Source organism: Raphanus sativus, chromosome 1, assembly GCF_000801105.2.
Source record: "Raphanus sativus cultivar WK10039 chromosome 1, ASM80110v3, whole genome shotgun sequence".
In the NCBI taxonomy this organism is placed as follows: Eukaryota; Viridiplantae; Streptophyta; class Magnoliopsida; order Brassicales; family Brassicaceae; genus Raphanus; species Raphanus sativus.
The window spans coordinates 6,671,156-6,687,251 of NC_079511.1; the positions used below are offsets into that span (position 1 = coordinate 6,671,156).

The following is a 16,096-nucleotide window of genomic DNA, read 5'->3' on the forward strand; positions in this document are numbered from 1 at the left end:
CCCACAGTAAGAAAGGGTTTATGATTTTAAGTAGGGAGGGTTTCTCGGTATATGCCAAACTCGCCTTTCCTTTTTCCCGGCTTGTTTTTTTTTTTTTTTTTTTTGTAGACAGGTAGAAAACAGACTCATATAGACTCTGTAATCCAGTTTGGTAACTCAGCATCCATGTGAACGACGAAACACGATTGCTGTCTGACACCTCGTGCTAGACAATCCGCCCTTGAATTCTCCGTTTTTTTTTTCCCGGCTTGTTTTTCGGCTCGAACTTGCGTCCCGGGTCGGGTTTTCTATTTCTCAATTTGCTAGCTATGAAGTTGTTGGAGAAGTGGTAAGAAGTAAAAAAAATTTGTCTCTTTATTAAAATTTATTTTTGTCATTTTCTTTTTGAGGTACTCTTTTGGTGACAAAAATAAAAGAGGCTTTTGAGATAATTGCCTCTATTATTAACATAAATTATTTTCTTTAGTCTATGTTCTTATATTTTGGCCATTTTAATTTTATTTTTAGTCAATACAAAAAAAAAATTGTATTTAGAATTTTTTCCATTTTCACTGGTTCAACGATTTCAACAGAAATATCAATAGAATTTCCTTTCTTTGGGCCGAGTCCAAAATACTTGTTTCTTCTTTTTTTAAAAAAATTCCATAGTTGGTTTTTCTAAGACCTTTGTTTAGTATGCGGGTGACTATTAAAAACAGTATAACTGTCTGATATTTCTCTATTTAAATATGAAAGTTTTTTAAAAAGTCACCAATCATTTACATATTAAAAGAGAAAAACTTGACATTTTTAAGTTGTGACTTAAGTTTTATTGGTAAGATGTCAACACCACAATTCTTCTCATAACCCTTATTAGAATGAACCTATTCTCTTTTAATTAGAAAGATCGGAACCCGAATCCACACAGACGAAGATTTGGATTGATTTTAATGATTTAAAACGTTAACCAAAAATTTAAACCAAGCGAAATTGAAAAAAAACTAAACTAAGTAAAAAGTTCAAACAAAATAAAAAACAAACCAAAGAAAAAAGATTAGACCGACCTGTTTTTTTGGTAAAAAACCCTGACCTGTTACATCTTCCTTCCAACATCTACATATTTCTTCTTCTCATACTTTCTTTTCAAACAAAAAAATCTTGAAATATGTAACAACTCCTAACAAAAATCAGATGGAAACGGCTAGAAAAGCAAGAAAAAAAAGGATGAAAACTTAGAAAGCCATTGTCAAATTGCGGGTTTGCAGAGAGATTGGAAGAGAGGAACGATAGAGGTGTTTTTGTCAATTTTCTTTTATCAAGAGACATAAAAAGTAACTTTTGCAGATGGATGTCGAATCCGCTACACATAACATATAACTATCTTAATTGAACCACTGGACTAAAAAATGTTTACAAAATATATATTGGATTGAGTGAGCTAGGGTTCGTCGCAAGAGAGATGATTTAGGAATTATGACTTTAAGGTTTTTATTTACGGGTTAAATTACATGGGTTAAGGGTCCGGTTACTATTTCAGATCATTAGATTATGTAATCCCGGTTTTTTTCACAAAAAAAAAAAAAAAAAAATCCCGGTTTACTATTTCTAATCGGGTCATTTTTCGTTAACTACGGTAGTCATTGGTTTTCATTTAAATCATTGAATATTAAATTCAGCTTAAACTGTTATATCTCGATATCAATTTTCATCTTAAACTTTGTGTATAAATAGGTTTTGAACTCTCAAAATGGAAATAAACAAGTTTGTATACTTATAAGGTGTGCAATTGAGACGAACATGAAAGATTGTGTGCAACTGTTAGTATATGATATTTATACCGTAGAAATAAGTCGTTTATCCAGCTTTTTCAGAAATTTTTGATAATTTTTTTCTTTGCAAGTAAATTTTTTGAAATTTTTGATATTCACTAGATAAATATGATATTCACTAGTTATTCCATCGTATGGTTGATAAGATATTGGTTGTATTTGTGTATCTAGTTCTGTCAACGATACGTGTTCAAACAAAAAAAAAAGTTCTGTCAACGATGTAATATTTGCTTTAAATTAATAAAATAATTGTAACTGACAAAAAAAAATACGACTCAATCAATGATGGATTTCGATGGAAATTAAGTAACTTATATTATTAGGATTCCAGGACCATGCATACCGATTGACCCCCCCCCCCCCCCCTCCCCATGATGGATTTCGATGGAAATGTAACTTATACTCCCTCTGTTTTTAAAGATGTATGTTTTAGGAATTTTTTTTGTTTTAAAAAGATGTATTTTTCATATTTTCAATGTAATTTTTGTCAACTAATTATGAATAATTGTGAATCTCAAAAATATTAATTGCATTTCTTGAGATTTTATTGGTTTAGAAATATAGGAAATATAAAATAAAAAACTATGCACTAATAAGTAAATTTTAATATGTTTTATTAAAAAGTGTGAAAATCTCAAAACATGTATTATTTAAAAACAGAGGGAGTAATTATTAGGATTCCAGGACCATGCATACCAATTGACCCCTCCCCCAATCCCCCCCCCCAACCACCGATTGGATTGGTTGTATTGTAATAATGTGGTATTACTTGTTGTAAGTATACTTTTCAAATAAATGTTTGGTTGGTTCAACAAAAGTGCCCCCACACTGGTCATGGTCTAGGGACAGTCCATCATCAGTGCACATGGTTTAAGCACGACCATCCTCACCGGCAGAATCAGGAACTCAATCTCACTTCACCATTTCTTATTATATTTAATTTATGATTGCCACATAATTCCAATTCATGTTGGAGGATGATCAAACACTATAACTAACATGGCCTTAGTTAAATTAGTTTGTCTTGTTCTCCAACAAAGTTATATATCAAGCTTTCTTAATTTAGTAGTATGATCCTTCAGGATATTTAATCATTGATGATTTATAGAAAATTATTAAATTAAAATATAGCAAGCTGATAATAAATGACAAGGAGCATACTGCTGTGTTATTGCCCATATAATCATAGGATAGCCTCGTGTGCTCGTGTCTACGTCCTAGTTTATCGGAATATACATTTTTGGATTATATTAAAGTATTAAGTTTATGAATACATGTGAGTTCAAATGGCTTTGCTATTTTGTCATCTATAACTACGACTTATCATTGCACCCAAAAAAAACTACGACCTATTTAAACTGTTGTGTTTTTTTTTTTGAAAAAAACTTTCAATTTAAAAACATACAAGATACAAGGTATGGTTTTTACACCAAAGAGTTTTAGAAAATGTGATGAGACAATCCTCATATTCAGCTAAGGCGTTAACTTAGAAAAAAAAGAAGCTCATGATACACAAGCCTAGTGAAACAAGAAAGGAATATGAAAACACTAAACAGTATGGTATCCACGGCTTCGACCTCGTTTACCTCTCCCCCGTATCGTTTTCGTTTTCTATTCCATATCTTGATATTTTGAAGTGGTTTATTGGCCTCCCATCTCTTTGACATGTTAAGATAAACTAAACTGTTGTGTTAGAAGTTTTCATTTGCTGAATTTCGTCAGAAAAAACTTAGTTAAAAATATAAAAAATCAACATACAAACACAAAGTCAAACCAGAACACCAAAAAACAACTAAACGGTGGCTTAGTGGTTGAGGATTAACTGTGTGAGTCGAGACAAGCGTTAAAGTATGTTTATTGCTACTTCCATTTAGTCACCATCAATATCTTACCGTATCTAAAGAGGATTTTATCACTCGATATCCTATAGAAACTTGTGGGCTGATGAATAGGTCTCGGGTGAAAAATCATAAAGGAATGGCTGGAAAGTTGAAAAGTAATGATAAATTGAAAAAAAGTAAGAAAAATGAGAAATTGTATCCACGTTTACCTCAGACACAATTTTCACATTTGTAATTCTGATTAAACATAATACAAAACTGAAATTCGTTGAACCTTGATGCATCTAGGTACAAGACAAAAAAAATCATATAGCATACACAAATATTTAAATCTCAAAACAAATGAACATGTATTAAAGTCCCAGAGTTAATTAGTAAAACGTCGTGTATATTTATATTCTTAAATGCATTTAATAAAATCATGTTACTAAATTAATAATAGTTTTCTCATTATTGTGAAAATGTTTTTTTTTGTTTTCATGTTAATAAAATACAAAAGGTGAAAAAAAATACAAAAGGTGTTTTGTTTTTCTCTTTAGAAACTTATATATCATATTGTTAACATATCAAAATCGTTGTAAGAAATAAATAAGAACATATTGTTTAAGGTGATTTTGTATAATCTCAAGAGCCTGAGCCATGCCATCTTTCGTATATTTGACCTGATATAATGTATGAAGTAAAATCATGTTTTATTCTTGTTCAATCTGATCTTGTTAAACAGAGGTGATGATGATAAGTGCTTTAGAAATTAGAAGTAATGTAGAATCTTGCATCTAAAATTGTCTCTCAATCACAAATCTTTTATAAATTAAAGGTACATAATTTTCTTTCCTTTATTTTCCTTTTTGGCTTTAGAAAGTAAAATACCTAAAACACTTATGTTTTGGTTTTAGCAAATTTATAAGTATAAATCTAATCAAATTTTCCAACCAAAATTCTATAGCAAAAATTTATACAGGTACAAAAAATTACAACATTAATTTTACATCAAATATATAAAGCTAAAGCTCGTTCCAATAAACCTCATTATTTGGTTTAACATTTTACAAACAATAAAATCTTATGTAGTAATTTCTTGTGGGTAGTCGTATAATCTTATCTACAGAGAATCTTATCACGCAAGATTTTACATAAACTTGCAGATGGTTGATACATTTTGGATGAAAATTCCTAAAGAAGTGGCTGAAAAGTTGGAAAAAGGAGGAAATATTAGGTTTCGCATCCACAGCTTACTTTATCACAATTTTCACATTTGGTCATTCTAGCTAAAAAAAAAAGGGAAATTAGGCCGTATAACAAGGAAAAAACGCATAATTCACTGCATAACCATTTTCCCTAACGTTTCTATATACAGCGTTAACTTTATAAATTAATACTATACTGCCCCTTCTTGAAACCGGTAAAACCTGGAACAAATAAAAATAATATTCTTAATTATTATATCTAAAAAGAAAAATGTGGCCTTATTGAGTTCACATATTTTTTTTTACTTTTTGGGATCTTCGTAGTCTTTAAGTTCTCTCTCGCACAGCTTCGCTTCACATCGTCATCTCTACCGGATTTGTTTTGAATTATTGATTTTTTCTTCATTCTTTGTAAACGCATCATCTTCTTCTCGTCTGAAATCGTCAAGCACACGATGGTGTTAAAGTTTCAGCGGCGAGTAAAACCAAATCGTCTCTATTCCACTTCATACCGTTGATTGTTGTCAGATCTCTGTAACTACTGTAAGTTTTCGGGTGTTTACCTTCAAATCTCTTCATACAATGTTATTTTTCTCTACTTGAGCTATTGTCGGAATTCGGGTACTATAATTGGTCATTACTATTGCATCTCGGATCTGATTTTTCAAATCAAAGTTTATCAATCGATTTAGGGTTTGAGTTTCCCCGGTTGTTCTTAGTCTTGTTAAATCTGAATTTTGGATTTTAGGGGAGATACACAGTGAATAGTATAGTAATATAGTTTGTTGTATGGAATAGCATCTATAATGCAACTTTTGTGTGAGATCTCTTACGCCTATTTTATTTGAGATGGAATAGAAAAACTATATGTTGAAACTATTCTATTTGAGATGGAATCGACTGACAAACTATTCTACTTGAAATTGAATTGATTGATATGTAAAGTACGTGCTACCATTCTTTATCAATAATCATATTGTTGAAATATAAAATGTTATTTTCTATATAAAATATAATGAATTATTCTTTCATAACCATATTTCCTTTTTACTTTGTTTTTCAGGTTTAGCATAGACGATCTAGATCTTCCAAATACATTGCTTGAGATATGCTTTGAACCCACTGAAAAAAATGATTAACAACGATTTCAACTTCTGTTGGATTGAGGTGATCAAGAATACATTAGTGGGTTCATGCATGTTCATTGTTATTTCATTTTCTCTTGATATGAGTTTTGTATCGGTGTATATATATGTTTTATATTAGTGTGTATATGATTTTGTAAAGAGAACAAATATATCAAATGTAAATGGAATAGAATTTATTATGACATCCAATAAAACATAATATAATGTAATATTGGACGAGAATGATATTCATATGCCGCCATAATGAGCTATACTATTATGCCACATAGAATAACAATGCATGTTTCATCTATTCTCCGTTTCGTTAATATTTGGACTGTATCGTGTATTATTATCATCCATTATTTGATACATATTCGTCTATCATATATGATAGAGACAATTGGATTCCAGCTGTGAATTGCTATGCGCGTGTTTATATTCCATAATAAGTCACCACGTCGTTTATTTTATGTATTGCTACTGGCAACCTATTATTAGAAGGGGCATAACCGGCTAGAACATGATCAAAGAGTCTGATATTAAATTATGTCAAAATCAATGTTAGTTACCTAATTTGTCATCAAAATATGGCTATTTGGCCAATAAGCCCTAAAAAAACTTGTTGAACCTCGATGCATCTAGGTACAACAACGCACATATGAGTGCACTGTGCACCTACATACGTATCCAATAGTGGAATGATTCCAACTTTCAAGATAAACCATGTAATCCCTTTTCTTTATGTAACCACTGTGAAATGATTAAATTGTAACTTATTACTCCTTCTGTTTCTAAATAAGTGTCATTTTGATATTTTCACATAGACTAAGAAAATGACAGAAATACATGTAAGATGTTATTAATTATACCTCTTTTACTAATAGTATTTAATATATATAAAATTATTTATAAAATCAATGTAGTTTACAATTAATTTCCAGTTGAAAATAAAAATAAATTATTTTAGAATTATAAAGTGATACTTTTTTAGTTTTTATATAACAGAAAATGTTAGAATGAAACTTATTATGAAACAGAGTAAATATTAGTTTGCAATTTTTAATAAACTATAATAAAATATATCACGAAGCTGGTGAAACCATTGTTTCATGTCGATAATATTTAATTTTTCATGTGCTAAGTTTTCAGATGGTAAAAGTAGTTCAAGATCAAACAGATCAAGTGAGACAAATGCAAATCAAACGGATCAAATGATTTGATATAACTGTGAATATATAATCAATTCAAATAATGAAGATTATATATTTAAATTATAAAGTTTGTAACTAAATAATCAAATATAGAATATTAGATACAAAACATAAACAAAATTAAATAATCTAAGAAAAAGTATTTTGATTTTTCTATAATATATTTGCAATATTATCTGAAAGTATGGTACATATGATATTTAATAACTCAATTTTGAAAAGATTAGAAGGAGCTAAAATATTTGTCTGAATTAGTTTAGAGGTAAAAAAAATTCTGAATCTAAAAACCGAACAAAATCCAATCAGAAAAAATGGTATCAATCAAAATCGACTAAATATTTAAACAAATTATCCAAATCAAACCCGAACAAATATTATAAATATTCAAATGTGACAAAAACTTTTAATTCCGAATGGAAGAGATGTCGTCCCGCGGTGTAAACATTAACGAGCCGCGTACGGAAAGCGACTTTCGTTTATTTTGTTTTGTAACTTTGTAAGATTATATTTATACTTTATAGTTACGTTATGTGTGTTCTCTCCTTATTAAATACACACATGTTGACAAAAAAAAAAATACAATGACATAAACCTGAACACCACGAAACGACGGAGAAATTTACATGCAGTGACTAAATCTTAACTACTTCTATGATTCTATCATTTTCTTCCATACCTCGATTTATTTATTTTATGCCTTACTCCCTAACTCCGTAACTATACGGGCCACGGCACCATTATTAAAAAAGTTGTCGTTTACGTTTCAAATTTTCAATCCATAATGCACATCCAATCAATATGCAATCGACAGATTTTTAAGTAAATTATTCACGTTCATATTTGCTCCTTTTCTCTCAATGATTTTTTACTTGACAGTCATCAAATAGCTCGAGAAATATGAAAAAAGAATTCTGAAAATTTAATCAATTTTTTTTTTCTGAACTAGGGCGGTTTTGAAACTAATGAATGAATCAACAATTGATTTGAATATTTTGTGCAAAAACATAACCATTGAAGTACTAAATATGTTTGGTTGTTGAAATGACCAAACGTCATTCACCATCCATATTTCTCTCTAATGATTACACCAAACACAAGTTTCACAATATACACAAAGTAAAAGATTACCAAATAAAACGAAAAGCGATATGGAACCAAACAAAAATGTTTTAGAAAAGTAAAAGATTATGAATTATTTTTGGAAAATGGATAAGAAAATTCGGCCGTTTCTCTATAAAAAGGATAAGCCACACAAGAGGCAGAGACAACGCCTTTTGTCTCATCTACATCGTTTCTCACTCACCTATCATAACTTCATAATTCCTATCCACTCTTTTTATTATAACACTCAAAACAGTTTTTGTAACTTCGATCTCCATACCGGCAAAAATACTTCGTGGGTTCTTCTCTCTTGTCCATATTCGTCTTCCATTTTAGCCGTCCAAACAAAACCGTGATCATTCTTGTTTTATACAATCCAGAGGTTTAGGTTCAGATTCTTCAAGCCCTTTGTTTAAAAATAAAATAAAATGGTGTGCGTGGTTTCTCGTACTGGTCGTCAGTTCCAAAGATACAACAAGGGACGCCGTCAAGTCGTAGGGTACGTAGACAGATCTGATATCGTATAAGTTAACCAATCTAGGGTTTGTCTTTCGTGTGATTTAAGCATCTGATATTTGACGATTGTGTGAAAACTGTAGGTGTATACCGTATAGACTCAAGATTTCGAGCGATGGCACAATTAGCGACGAATTTGAAGTTTTGGTCATCTCATCGCAGAAGGGTCATGCTCTAATGTTCCCGAAGGTACTTAACTGTTTTAACACCCAACATGATTAAGTACAAAAAGAATTAAACCCTAAGTCGTGGTTATTAGTCTTCAGGGTATTAACTATGTACTTTAATTTATTTGAATAATGTCAGGGTGGTTGGGAGCTTGATGAATCTGTAGAAGAAGCTGCTTCAAGAGAGTCTTTGGAAGAAGCTGGAGTTATTGGAGACGTCGAGGTAAACTTTAAGGCTGATCGTATAATACCGTTTTGGGATTATCATCTTACTGTAATCGTTTTTAAAAGTTTACTAAAAAGTATGTGTGTTGATCTTTGAGCAGAGACAACTTGGAAAATGGGATTTCTTGAGCAAAAGCAGAGGAACATTCTATGAAGGACTAATGTTCCCGATGCTTGTGAAAGATGAGCTTGAGCTCTGGCCTGAACAACATCTTCGTCAAAGAATATGGATGAAAGTAGATGAAGCAAGAGAAGCTTGTAGAGATTGGTGGATGAAGGAAGCTTTGGATGTTTTGGTCCACAGGCTTTCTTCGTCACCATCAATGAAGCCAATGGAAGAAGACACGAAGATTCCATTGATCTCCACCTGCTGAAATGAAGGCTAATCTCTCATGTGCTCGTGATTATTATTAACATCTTAGGCCAGAGCAACGAGAAGATTGTAGACTTTTAGGTGTTTGAAGCAAGAGTACACCATGTGAACTCGACCGACCGACAGATACGTGGCCACGTGGGGTTAGTTGGAACTTCGGTTTGTTACCAAAGAAAAACGTTTTGTGATTGTTGTTGTATTATGCTTGTGCAACTGCTTAAGATGGGAGGAAGAAGATTATAAAAAAGTAGAGACTGCAAACAAAAAATTTGTATAGTTACATTTCCTCTCTTTGTATCTCTCCCCATCTTCGTATATGATCTGATTCATTTTACATTTCCTCTCTAAATAAGATTAATAAAGATAATAATATGCAGAAAATAAAATTTCACAAGAAAACATTTAGTTATAAAATTAAAATAATTTTGCCAAATTTTAATACATTTAATGTCTCTATGTAGCTCGTAATCACTTTTTTAAAAAAAATAACGATTATGATAAGGAGAAGGCTTTGCAAACCCACCACTTAAATGTAATACATCTATTCTACAAAGATAAACGTTTTTAGAAAGAAAAAAGTCACTAGATTAATTTTGTGAGTTAATTTTTAGAAATTTTATTGTTTAATAATAATATATACTATTTTAAAAATCAATTGAATTACAATTGTATAAACTTTCTTGTAAACTGATAATAAAATAAAATGTTGCATTTATGTTATAAAATTAATTAATTTATAATATAAGTTATCATGCAAAATTTATCTTTGTATAAGGGAAAATTTTTTATTAAAAAAAATATTTTTAGTTAAAATAGAGACATGCCACCAAGTCCTCGGTAATATTTGTTTAGGAGTTAGCCAGTCGGGACAATAAAAGTAACACGAAGAACATGATGGTGATGTATTACACGTGGTTAGCTCATCCACTGAAATTTGGCTTCTTCGACTTCATCTTCTGAAGAACTTCCGTTCGCATTTGGAGATGGTCGTATAAAACTGTTTTTCTCAACTACTTGAAAGTGTCATCAGCCAATAACTTTGATTAGTACTTCTCACCTGCTTTAATGAAAACTGGAAAGTTAAAAATACTTATAAGTCTTCGAGTTAAACAGCGATTTTGTTATTATAAGTTGTGGAAAACTCGGATGTTCCACGTCTTAGATGTCATCCGCTTTGTCGGTACACAGCAAAAAATAAACATCCGGTGCGAAACACGCCATCCACAGTATGCAAACGATCAAAGTTCTGCTGAATTTTGTCGTTGACACAGACCCATAGTATTTGATTTATTGGACTAAACGAAATATTCGACCGCTTTAGGGCCCATTACTCATTTACTCTTGTTGACCCATTGCTGATCATGCAAAAAGTAATTTGTAGAGTACGACCGACTGCCACGCAGACTCGACTGATTCAGGCTTGTCACGGTAACGTACGACCGACCCAAAGCTTAAATAGAGGAATTTGTTAAAGTAGCAAAGCTACACAAATCTTCGAAATCACCGCCACGAAGATTGTATTGGGATCTCATTTTGCCTCTGTAGAAATTTGAGTAGATACATTGGGATACATCATGTTACTATGCTTACACACGCTAACGCATAGAAGGCTCCAACCTTAACGCTGCGTTTCCAGACCGCTATTACTTATTGCCATATCTCCCCTTTAGTATCACTTGAGAACTCTTTCACTATGGATCTCGGAGCAACATTAGCATGCTCCCATTAGATATCTAACTAATATAGCACTATTAAAAATAATACAATTATCTCATAAAGCAAAACATAGATGAGCGAACCAACAAAAATATACAAGTGGTAGTAAAGTATCTTAAAAGATTTTTTTTAACAAAAAAATTCTTTACACCTAAGAACATCAACATTAGTTAGAAATGCACTAGAACTCTCAAAAAATATATTTTATTGTTCTAAAAATTCATATAACAATTTGACATGTGTAGAACTATGTTATCAAAGAAGAGTTTTTCCTATTTCTTCTTTTTTCACCAACTATTTTTGTGTTCAAAATAGTTTAGAGAATTATTGAGAACATCTAAACGCTTGATCATCTCCAAATCATCCATATAATAAATATCTCTAAAATAGAATAAAAATAGAGACGAAGTTTTTTTTTCCAATGTATTTCTCTATAATATAAAATACTATATTTGCTTTTATAAATAGATGAATGTTATTTTCTCTTTTAAATATAGAGAAAAATATCATTTCTATATTTATAAATGCAAATATAACATTTCTCTATTATAGAGGAACCTATTAGAGCAAAAGTTCCATCTCTATTTTTTTTTAGAGATTTTTTTTATAGAAATGAGTTGTATATACTCTTAGAACATCATTATCGCTTGGGACTTTTGTGATGGGGCCCATACCAAAACAGGCAAGACGTTCATCAAATCATGTAGGACGTTTCTTATTTAGGGACAAATAGAGGAAGTCTAGGACTTTTAATGGCGGGACCCACGTCAAACCACGTTAAGGACGGAAGATTGAGACGTGCGATACTTATGGTCTTAATGCTCTAATCGATTTTCACTGTTTCATTCTACTGCATATTGATCCGTGCAATCTTGCGAATATGCGATCCTATGACGGAAGCAAAGGAATCCACTATTTAGGTCTGATTATTTGTTGGGTCAAAGCTATGGCTCAACAATTTTGGGCTAGATATTTTATATTTTTGTTAGGTTAAATTTTAAAATATTTGGGCTAGAGTTTGATTCTTGGTTAGATTCTAAAATGCTTTGGGTTAGTGTTCAGATTTTGAAGTCCAAAACTGAAACTCGTTTATTCTTCTGTGTTTTGCTTCAGTTTTTTTCTTAAGTCTCAATAGTACTCTGTTTTTCATCTTAACTTTTTCTAATGAAAAATAATTCTCTGTTTTGAAGAATTATTCTCTGTTTTCTTTTTCATTTTCTTAATATGATCATATAAGATAAAAAGTTGGCATTTGGTTATAAGTAATAACTAGATTTTGATCTGCACTTTCAAAATACGACATTATATTTAGTTGATAAATTTATTGATTTTTTTTTGCTTACTAATATGTATAAGCATAGGTGGTTGGGTTTCAGTTTTTTTTATAGTCCGGTTCCAGTTCTAATTTTTGGTTTTTTGGTACAAAATATATAAGTACCATTGGTTATTTGTGAATCTCGATTTAATATTTTAGTTTTTTTTGCTTGGTTTGGATAATAATTTTAAGAACCCATTTTGAGTGTAACATATGTACATTGTAATATGATATATACATATTGAAATGGTTAAATGATTTGCTGTAAAATGTTAGAATGCCACGGATTTGTATATTTGTTTGTTGTAGATTATGGTAAAAAATTGGTATATGGGAGAAAATATAGTCTACACATTTTTTAGTATTCTATGATATAAAACCATGATCTATTTTATATAAGAAAAGTGATTGAAGATGGGTCGTGTTTACTATAGTAAATTATCAAGAAGAAAACTAAATAATATGGGTGTAGGACCCGGCCAGTAAATTATACAACGTGGGATTCAGTCGATTTTCATATTTTGAAATGGCCGGCCAGTAAGTTATTATGTTTTCTGGATATTCCCTTAATTAGATAGATTTATTTTAGGCAATGATATAACTTGTAATATTATAGCAAAACCAATGGAAAAATTCTATGAAGGATTCTGCTTTAATAGTATAGATATATTTTGATCCGCATTTAAAAATGCGAGATTTTCTTCTTTTAAATATTTCACTGAAAATTTTTTATTCACAAAATTATTTCTTATAATTTTTGCCTAATATACGATTTGGACATAATATCTACATCCGAAAAATCGATTGGAAAATAACCCGAGAATCAAGATATCAAACTCGAGTTAATCCGACCTAAATATTTTTCAATACCAAACCTCATACATACCGAGAACCGAATGTATATACATATCCAAACATATAAATATAAATATAATTATATAGTTATAATTATACTTATAATAATATTAGTACCTAAAATTAAAATTATAAATCGAATATATCATTTGTTTATGTATTTATAGATAGAAATAAATGCTTTGGATATGTAATACACATATAAAATTATATATGTGATTGTTGTTGGGTAGTATGCGTAAATATTTTTGAAATAACTAATATAATTAATTAGCCATAAATATAGAAGTGATATGCTATTATAAATAAATTAGAAAAGTATGAGCAAAATTTGTGGGGAATTCTGCTTTAATAGTATAGATGTATTTTTGATATGGATTTTTGGAAATGATAACATTTTTTTTTGACTAAAAGGCTTTCAGAAATAATACCATTTGGTGTCAGTTATAGTCATATAATTGTAAAGTTGAACCATGCATGTGTTAACCATATTAATTGATGTCAGATTATAGTTATATAATAACCCGTTGCTATATACATTGACTTAATCGTTTTACAAAAAACTTTGTTTGCAACATGTTGAAGCAATGATGATTATTTAAACATCAGTTAGGCCTTTGTAACCACGATTTAAAATACAGTTTGTTTGGGTTTTATTTTATTATATATTTCTATATTTTGGTGTCATATTAATTGATGATAGATTCCTTTCTACAAAAGAAGAAAAAATATTTTGATAACTTTCTTTTTTCCCAAACGATAAAAACAATGATTTGGTTTGTATTTATTTTTGTCAGAATTTTTCTTTTAAAAAGATTTAATAAGACAATGGCATTTTATTATAAATAAGTTAGATTTTCTAATTTCGATTAGGGTTTCCGATAGACACAGATCAGCTCTGCGAATACGTATTTGGTTTAATTTATTTTGAGATGTAAATTTTTTTACACCATAGTATAATATGTATATTTAAAATTTGAGCTTATATTCAAATAAATATACTTACATCTTCTGCTCCGATCAAACCTATACTATGTTGTCAATGATAATACCTGAGCAGCAAAAAAAGTTAATAGAAACCATGGTCATTGACGCCCAGTTTCCAGTATACATATGCATGTCATGGCTGTCTCAGCTACATACTTGGCTGTTAAGGTGACTAAGTAGCCAGCAACTGCTGCTGTGGCAGTTCCATGGATTCCACCCGCAATGACCTGCTAACACAAAAAAATATGGTTCAGGTATGATCTAACATGAAAGCCAACTCTGCCAATCTGAGGTGCATCAATTTTCCATTATTAACTGACCTGTAGAAGGGTATTTATCCAAAACTGTAACTACGGCAAAGTTTATATTTTAATATCATTTTAGCTTAGGAAGTATAAAAAGTATTTTATCAAAAATGTTTAATCAAATTAGTTATCTTTCATATATTATGTTTCCAAGATTTTTTTTTCAGTTTTAGAGAAAAATAATTAAAAATAGGCTTTTAAAATTCAGAAGTTGAGTATATATTCACAAAATATAGTCATAGGAAATGACTTAATGAGGATATGTTTATATGATTACTTGCTATTATTTATTTTTTGATTTGTGTTTGAAAATAATGTGCTTTAGCATGTTTACTAAAGATTTAGAAAATGTATTAGTTAATAGTAAAATTAAGGAATAATTAAGGAGTACATTAGTAAAATAGTAAAAGATAAAGAGTATAAAAAATATGTTTATTTATTATTTTAGTGACATTCTATTATAAACAATTAATAAAATTTAAGATTTTTTTTATATTTATACTTCTGTTTTGATATCATAGATAATCATGAAAAACTTGTTTTCATTATCTCTCTTTATGGAATGTATCTAGATAATTTACAGGTGGATTCGCGATCAATAATTATAGCTATTTGGCTAAAAAGTAATGCATGGGTACCAACATGTGATGCAATATGTTTCACTTTGTAAAATCAACATTGATTTTAGTTATTTATATCCGTGCATTAAATGGCACATGCCAGTGTAAATTAATTGTTTTCAGAAATAGATAAAGTAGAGAATGTGAAACCTAGAGAACCTTACGCAAGATGTAAACTTTAGATTCTCTTATTCAGCTTAAGGTTGAGTTACAACGTCACTACTCTTTATATACACAGACACATGAGCTAACCCTAGACACATTGTGTCAGCACATGATTGGCGACTGAATAAGACAAGAGAACCTATTGAACGTTGGAGAGGTCTTAGCTGGATACGTTGTACGCAGAGCATCCGCTTTACATGAGCGTTGAACGTTGAAAGCTGTTGCAGAGCTGTTGCAGAGAATGGGCTTCACAGAAGACATTTCCGGAGTGGGCTTTAGCTTCATCTCAGTGGGCTTTATCACTTCCGGCCCGTTGCTCTCTATACTCCCCCTCAAACTTGGAGTAGAAGGAACAGAGACACCAAGTTTGTCTCTAAGCTTAAAGAACGAAGCTTGAGACAGGGACTTTGTAAAAATATCTGCAAGCTGAAGAGTGGCCGGAATGTGCTTTACCTCAAGAGCTTTTAGAGCAACTCGTTCACGAACGTAATGATAGTCCACGTCGAAGTGCTTTGTTCGCTTATGGAATCTTGGATTTGCAGTGAGACACACAGCTGAGAGATTGTCACAGAGG

At 30.6% G+C, this 16,096-nt stretch overlaps 1 protein-coding gene and 1 long non-coding RNA gene across 2 annotated transcripts; both read left to right on the plus strand.

Moving 5' to 3' along the window:
- The first annotated feature begins 5,153 nt into the window (after positions 1-5,153).
- On the plus strand, positions 5,154-6,168 carry LOC130505094 (uncharacterized). The gene is made up of 2 exons (XR_008941574.1): positions 5,154-5,379; positions 5,900-6,168. It is a non-coding gene; the product is annotated as an uncharacterized LOC130505094 (long non-coding RNA).
- A 2,269-nt stretch (positions 6,169-8,437) lies between these two features.
- Positions 8,438-9,895, plus strand: LOC108855411 (nudix hydrolase 18, mitochondrial). Its single transcript, XM_018629223.2, has 4 exons — positions 8,438-8,777; positions 8,878-8,983; positions 9,101-9,184; positions 9,288-9,895. Exons 1-4 carry the CDS (start codon positions 8,707-8,709, stop codon positions 9,558-9,560), a joined length of 534 nt encoding a protein of 177 aa, XP_018484725.1. The 5' UTR covers positions 8,438-8,706; the 3' UTR covers positions 9,561-9,895.
- The last annotated feature ends 6,201 nt before the right edge of the window (positions 9,896-16,096 follow it).

Coding starts and splice junctions, on each gene's coding strand:
- LOC108855411 (XM_018629223.2), top strand. CDS start 8,707: ATGGTGTGCGTGGTTTCTCGTACTGGTCGTCAGTTCCAAAGATACAAC. Junction 8,778..8,877: donor GGACGCCGTCAAGTCGTAGG/GTACGTAGACAG, acceptor TGAAAACTGTAG/GTGTATACCGTATAGACTCA. Junction 8,984..9,100: donor ATGCTCTAATGTTCCCGAAG/GTACTTAACTGT, acceptor GAATAATGTCAG/GGTGGTTGGGAGCTTGATGA.